We start from the raw sequence: 8,158 nt of genomic DNA on the forward strand, positions 1-8,158 counted from the left end.
ACTCTGCAGGTGCGGATTAGTGGGAATTGACGTACCGCTCAGTGGACTTGAAGTTATTTATCTCCAGCTAGTGTGAGGATTTTGTGTGACTATCTTGTGAGTTTGTTGTGAGGATTACACAATTCCATTGTTATAATATTGAATTATAATTTGGGTTGTAATAATCGGTTTGACTTAGTTGTATTTTGAACTCAGAGATGATCCGCTGTGGCATTTTAAATGATTTCGATTCGTTGAGATTGTTTGGTGTTTAACGATTTTGAAATTTTGAGTTTTTAAGCTCGAAATTTTGGGGTCGTTACAGAGTCAATCTTACTAGGTTTAGGGTGGTTTCTTTCTATCATCTCTCAATCTTAAAAGCTGTTTAAACGATCCTTCATTTTTTTTTTGTATTCTAGATAAGTGACAATAGACAAAGGTATGATAATTCAACATTCACTTGATCACTACATTTCATCAGGAAATTGTCATGTCACCATACAACCAAGAAATATTGTTCGATTCCATAATCAAGTGCTGAGGAAGAGCATAGTAGATAAGATCTAGCTTTCATGATCTCAAAATTTTAAGTAATAAAACTCAAATTTTGAAATCATGAAAAACTCTAAAATAATCTCAATAAATCGAAATCATTTTAATGTCACAGCGGATCATTACTGAGTTCATAGTACAACTCAGACAAATTGATTATTACAAATAAAATTTATAACTCAACATTATATCAAATGGAAATGTAAAAATCATCTCAAATGCTCACCACAAAATAGAATAAAACAACTTTAAGTCTTCAGAGTTGTCCGTTGATTTCCGCTAATCCACACATGCGGAATTATCTCTTACACCATCGAATAGGTGCACCGGGATTGTAAACACAAACCCGGTAAGCTTTGCAGCTCGTATGAGTAAAACAACAATATAACTCGCATAAAAAAATATACGAAAATCCACAAAGCATCAATCATAAATGCACTCATGAGTCATTAGACGACCCATCTGGTTGTCCAATATTGACAAAAAATGTATATGCTCATGAGAAATCGGGCAACCCCTCTGTTTACCCAAATGCATTTATAATACGGGTACTCATGAGCGCTGATACACCTCTGTTACCCCTCATGTTAGTACGCCGCCCGACATTGGGCAACCTCTCGCCACCCAATATCCAAAAATATGGGTACTAATGAGCGCTGTCACACCTCTGTTACCCCTCATGTTAGTACCCCGCAGACAGACTAGAGCTCTAACTGAATCGTAACTGTCGCCCGGCCAAGGCTAGGTTTCGACATACCAACACGTCCGAAGACAGGCCACAGACCACAAAAACGTTTTAACATCACTCACGTTAAAACCACGTACAAACAATCATCACATGATATTGTACAAATCAAATCGACATGCTCAAATAAATAAAACATCAACGCTAAAATGAACTTATTTGCAAACAGAAATTATGCCAGTATATAATATAGCAAACCATATATATGTACCTATTTTACCAATTATACACATACACAATCCACTATATCATATACATATCATAGTTCATTCTTTTTAATTAAGCGTAATCATGAATCTCCGCAATGGTAGATTCGTCACTGTGAGATTTTACTCACCTTATACTCTTGAGCGTAATTTCCACGATTCCAAACTCGAATCATTTACTTGTTGTGTCGATCACCTAGAATAGATAAGAAGTGAATTTAGAAGCGTTACGTAAAACCTTAAATGCCGAAACAGTAATAACGTTGTACTGTTCAGCAACTTTTGGTTTTTACGAAATTTAATGTTCACGTAATTACTATTCACGTATTACGGTACAAATACATATTATTATGTATTTTTGTACGAATATATACTATTTACGTATTTCTGTATGAGTACATACTATTTACGTATTCATGTACATCCATGTACTATTCAATCGTAAATACTGTCTCAGAAAATAATAATTACCGAATAACCCTTCAGAAATTACTGTTACAATTACTATACGTAATTTACATTTACATTCGTACGTAAAATAAATTCACATTTACTGTATGTCAATTATTTTTTACATTCACCGTACGTAAAAATAATTTTTACAAAAATTACCGTTTGAAAGTATTGTTCACGCGCAGACGCACGTGGCGGCGCGTGGGGTTCACACGCTACTTTTGGCGACCGCGTTGGCGCTCACGCGCCGCCCATAGTGACAACACGTGGGGCCCACGCGCCGACTTCAAAACCGGCGCGTAGCTCGCCACCGCCGCCCCAACACTCTTTCTTTCTTCCTCCTCTACCCTCTTACAGCCTCAGACCGCCTCTTGGCCACCTCACCTCCCCTCACGCCGCCTAAGGCGGTGATACTCCCTCCACCTCCTCCTCCTCCGATTTTCTCCTAAAACTTAACCAAAACAACCACAAATCATCACAACCAATCAAATTGACTAGCCTTTGCCTAATTCAAGCTGTGGAACCACTGGAGAGTCACCGGAAGAGTTTAAGTTGCCGGCGGAGTCGAGTTTGAGCAGCGGCGAGGTGAGACACGAATTCGACCGCCGATCTCGTCGCAGGTGGCACCGGGGGTGAGGAGAGGTGCTGGCGAGCTGGTCTTCGTGCCCTAGTCTCGCCATCGACGACGCAGATGGTGGAGAAGATCGCAAGAGAGCTCGAGAAGTCGCGCGGCTTCACAGCGACGAGGCGAGATGCGTCGAGCTCGAGGGTTGCTGCAGTGGGCTGTGCGAACCTCCTGGGATAGGCGGTGATGGCCACGGCGGCCTGGGTCGGGTGATCGCCGGAGGCGATGTAAAGAGAGAGAGAGAGAGAGAGAGAGAGAGAGAGAGTCGGGGAGGCTGCGGGGAGAGGAGAGAGAGAGAGAGTCGGGGAGGCTGCGGGGAGAGGAGAGAGAGAGAAAAGAGGGTTTCCGAAATTGGAAACCCTAATGCCAATTTTTTCCTTTTTATAACCTTTTCCAAAATCGGAAACAAACTTCCATCATTAATAACTTTCACGTACGACATCCGATTAGAACGCGTGACATGTCCACGAGCTTATATCGACGAGCTCTACAACTTTCGTGAATGAAGTTTTTACAACCGAGCGATGGAGTAAAAGTTGATTCCTGCGTCGTGAAAACGTAACGTTTATCAATTTGAGATTTCTGACGATGGTTCCGTTTTTAATTTGACAACGTTCGAGGCAAAACCAATGCGATTATTAATTTTACAAACTTTATTACATCCAAAGAATTCAAATAAATCGATTCCGAAAAATTGGGTCATTATAAAGGCTATGGCTTTGACTGATCCAGCTAAAAGGTATCTCTTACAATTATAATTCAACTTACTCAATGACACAACTTTCTCATCGCCTAAACCCTAAAATAACTGGATAGAATGTCAGCAATTGTTTGTACTTACACAGTGAACTCCTTGCTTCATTTGATTTTCTGAATAAATTTACAATATGCAGTCAAATATTATACAATTATATTACTGCATACATAGTTACATATATCAGACTATCAGTAACCGGACACAGTGCTACTGCTATCAGTTTATACATTTTACAAAATCATGTATAATAACTACCTAAGACATTTTTACTGAATTGGGCTATCTAGGAGTACCTCTTAAGGATGATCAATAGCTAATTCAATCTCCCTGGTTGATTGACCATTAGTGGGACTGAAATCACCATTCTCGGGAGATGGTATTGTCTGCTCTGCAAACACATTGTGCGCTTCAGTGTGGTTTGAATAGCTTGATGAACTCGCGGGGTAGTTGTGGTGAAACTCCAGCCCACTCTTCTTAAATGTATGGCTGCTGTGGTCTTTCTGGTCATAAATTCTAAGCATGACAAGAACTTTCCTCCAAAATGAAGATTCTGAATCCAGTCGAATGTCCTTGTTTTCATACAAGAACATGGCAACATATGTGACGAGAGCCACTGATGAAGCGACCCCGGCAATGAGGAAGAGGCCCCAAAAACTCTCGAGGCTAAGACTGTTGGATGAGACAGTACTGTTGCTTGTGTCTTTGCAACTCTCTTGTCTTTTGAACCACCAATTCTCAATCCTTTGCATTTCACCTCCCTCATTAACAATCAGGATTGCCCTTGAAACATCGCGAGCAAGAGGTGAGTCTTTCGGGAAGACCTGTCAAGTTCACAAATTAAAGATAAGAAATTCAGAGAGATCACATAAGAAAAAACATGTATGAGTGACAGAGATCACACAGATGATGAAAGAAGTATATTACTTACAAAGCCGAAACCATCAGTTTTAAACGTTGGCTCAACCATGGTGTATTTCGAGCAGTAAGTTGCAAGAAACAATTTCATATAGGGGGTCTCATCAAATGCAGCCGCTATCCCATTATGTGCAGTGCCTTTATGGAATAGTTCGTTCAGTTGATCAGCAGTATCAAAGGTCTTGAGATTTTCATCCCGAAATCCTAGTTGTTTCAAAATTCCAAGGACAAAAGAACCTGAATGATAGGCAACATTGTCCCTATTCTTCAGAAGCAAGTTTACGTCAGTAACAGTTGGTTGAAGCTGTTGAACTGTCAATAGTGATGTTAAACTGGCGGTGTAGCTCTGAGTCAGAATGAGGACGACGAAACACCATATGATCACTACAAACCTAGCCAAGTTGCTTACTACTCTTTCCCCTATGACAAAAGATCAAATCATAAAAAAACAAGGATAATAAACGTTATTAAGTCATAGAAACGTTAAATGACAAAATGTAGTGATACATGCATGGGGGAAATGATGTTGCTTTGTTAGAACAGAGTGCATCAGTGTTATACAAAGCATTAATCATCACCATACATAGACAATGGATTGAGATAATTAAAGGAACTTACTGTGTGCAAAAACCATGGTTGAGAAAGAGAACCAAAAGCTTGTGCCAATTTGATGAAGTGGAGGTCCTCGGAAGTCTTCATTAATCCGATGTTCTAGAACCCATACCACAAAACCAATGAATATGAAGAAGCAACCACTTGTTACCCAGAGGTCCCAAGTCAAAGGCTTCAAGAACACCCATGCATTTTTATTTTTGTTATCTTTAATAGGTACAATCATGGATACCCCAGATTCTGTGAATGGCAAAGTAAAATCTATGGACAAGGACCTGTCTGCTCTAATGGTTATATCTCCTACAGCAGCATCATATTTCTGTCAAGTAAGAAATGTAACTGTATCAGTGGATATATATTGCATATATAATTTCACACGCCTGACTAATTCATAAACAACATGAGACAAATATGTGAAATAAAACTAAGAGGCTTAATTACCCCAAGGTATACTTGATTGACCAAATCATTGTAACTACCAGCTATGCTACCATTAGGATCGGCATAAGCAACAAACTCATATCCTATATCATAAGGCAGTGCTTTCTTTACAGCTTTAAAGACATCTATGCAGTATCCATCAACGACCTTGCTTGTGTTTGTTTTAGGATCATACGTCACATTCACAAATTCCTTGAACCCACTCTTAACTGGAACTAAAATCCTCAAGATCTTCCCGCTTGTAGGAATCTGCCAACCTTTTGGAGCAAAGATGGAGTCTCCAGGCCATATGATAGATCCGAGACTAGCATTTGAAGTAGAGTATGAGTTCATTGTGCTTTTGGAATTCAAGCTTTTCACGAGTCCGTTTTCCGGTGTCCAATACCCGATCACCTTCTCCCCACTACCAATCACATTAAAAATTTCAAAAGTTGATGATTGTAGCTGCCCATTTAGGAGGCTAAAACTCCCTGAAAGCCCTCTGAAGTTAGTCATTGATAGTGCTTCCACTAGTCGAGGACCAAGTTTCGATACTCCAATCCTCTCCAAATCATTGGAAGTATCAGAAGAAGTCGATTTCTGAAAGCCAAAGCTTTCATTACTACTACCCACAGCATCTTCAATTGCCATAGCCAACGCCTGACCAGCATCATGAGCCCGAACTCCAAACACGCCCAAATCCACATTATGAATACCTGGATTGTCTTGCTGGAACTTGTTCTTCCACCGAACCCTAAAACTCTCGAGCTCATTTGTATTTGGCACGTAGGTTTTCAAACCCAAAACCCCTTGCATATTGTTCATCACGGAAGCAGAACTAATATAGCTAAAGAGGTTGGACATTCCATCGGTCATTATCCAAACATAACCTTCACTCATCATCTCATTCTCCCTAGCCTTCTCAAAAACCCTAGAACCAAGTTCAGGCAACATGTGGACAATGAACACCCTTGTCTGCATGGCCTTCAATTTAAGAAGCTCCGCTGTGATATGTTCATCGCTGGCCGTTGACGAGAGTACACTCCGGTAAGGGATTCGGACGTCGGCTTCTTGTAGAGCGTCGGAGAGGTAGGGGATGACTCCCTCGCCGAACTCGTTGTCTACGTAGATGGGGACGACTTGTCGCCATCCGAAGGCTTGGATTAGGGCGCTTATGGCTTTGACCTGCGACGAGTCGTTCTGCGCGGCGCGGATGAAGTACGGGGATCGGATGGAAGTGAGAGATGGGCTTGTGGCGGAGAAGGAGATTATAGGAACCTGGGCTTTGTTTCCGAGTCTTATTAGGAAGTTGGCCTGCATTGATGATTCTGGGCCGATGATGGCTTGCACCTCCACATTATTTATTACGTCCAGAGCTGTTAATTAGAAACTTAATCAGGTAAGTCCGGATATGAGATTTTTTAGTGACACGTACTTAATAATTAGTCAACAAAAATAAAAACTCATTTGCGTCAGAGATTGGCCTCTGTAATTAGAACTGGAAAAAAATTATAACTATAGTATAAAGAATACTCAACATTTTCTAAGCATTAAACATCAGAAAAAAATTATAACTATGTCAGATAACCAAAGAAAAAGGAAGAAGAACAAACGTATTGTAAGTCATAACACGTCTTTATGATTAGAAAAAAAAAAGTCATAACAAGTGTTTTGTCCCATTATACAGATATCCTAATTTCTGCTGTGAACACAATTTCTGTTCCAAGTTCTAATTTCTGAATACAAAGAGATCGAAAAAGAAATATCTGTCAACTTCGATTTGAAAGTCAACAGTACTACTAAATATCCTTGTATATACGTAACATATATAGAAAATCCAAAACCATTCAGTTCAAACTTTCTAAAACATCTGCAAAAACAGATCGATTATATTGATAACGAAAGTCAAGATCGATCGATGGAGTTCTCGATCGACAGCTTGCATGTATAACCAATCACCAGTAGTTTCCTCCAATATTTGTGGTGCGTGTTGGTGTGGTTTAGACTTTAGAGTCTAGCACAGAAGCAAATTCAATCCTAACCCCCCCCCAAAAAAAACTTGACCAACTTCATATCAAGGAATGATTGAACTAGTACGAAAATGATAGAGGGTCGATTAGCAGTAAGAGAATAAATGAAATAAAGGAAGAACTTCATTGAAGCCAAGCGTAAGAATGCGAGAAAAAGAGAATTGAAAACGAATTGGAGAGACTAAAGCTTACAACATCAGAGCAACAACAACTTAACAAATAAGACTATATTAAATGCTCTTCTCTCAATCTTGAGAAGGACGAACTGGTCAAGAGAATGCATATATAGGTCAAAATTAAAACACCAGAGAGAGCGAGAAAGAAGGATAACTAACCTGCAGCAGCTGTAAGAACAACGTCGTCTGGGTCTGAGTTTCTCTGGTGCAGAAGCAGCCTGGTGGTGTAATTGGGATGAGAGGCATAGAAGTCAGAGAGCGACATGTTGATGCAGCTCAGCCCCATCTTCCCAATCCCTGAACGGAAATCAAGAACCACCCCAACCCCCACATTCACCGGATTATTCTCTGACACCGCCGCCATACTGGAGAAGACTAAGAAGAGAGAAATTATGTGAATATTCTTGATCATATTCATCGCGTGTGAATATTCTCTATCTCGGAGTGTCTCAGCTGTTTTTATATACAAGACTTGGAAACTTGTTGGAGGTTAAGGTGTTGATTAGCGTATTGAAAGGAACTCGTCTAGGTTTTATGTATACATAGACTAGCTAAGCAGGAAAAATTTATATATATATACAGTCCCTATCTAGAGTGAAGGTTCACTCGGAAGTTTTCAGAGTGAAGTTCCAATTTTGGCACACTTTTCGGTCAAATGTTTTCACCATAAGTGATTCAATATTTAGGT

At 40.0% G+C, this 8,158-nt stretch overlaps 1 protein-coding gene across 1 annotated transcript; it reads right to left on the minus strand.

Annotated features, from left to right (window-relative positions):
- Positions 1-3,613: 3,613 nt before the first annotated feature.
- LOC126782581 (glutamate receptor 2.7-like) lies at positions 3,614-7,882 on the minus strand. The gene is made up of 5 exons (XM_050507852.1): positions 7,630-7,882; positions 5,286-6,640; positions 4,851-5,163; positions 4,246-4,652; positions 3,614-4,138 (listed from the first exon to the last, which is right to left on the minus strand). The coding sequence occupies exons 1-5, from the start codon at positions 7,880-7,882 to the stop codon at positions 3,614-3,616; spliced, it is 2,853 nt and encodes a 950-aa protein (XP_050363809.1).
- Positions 7,883-8,158: the final 276 nt, after the last annotated feature.

This window comes from Argentina anserina, chromosome 2, assembly GCF_933775445.1.
Source record: "Argentina anserina chromosome 2, drPotAnse1.1, whole genome shotgun sequence".
NCBI lineage: Eukaryota > Viridiplantae > Streptophyta > Magnoliopsida > Rosales > Rosaceae > Argentina > Argentina anserina.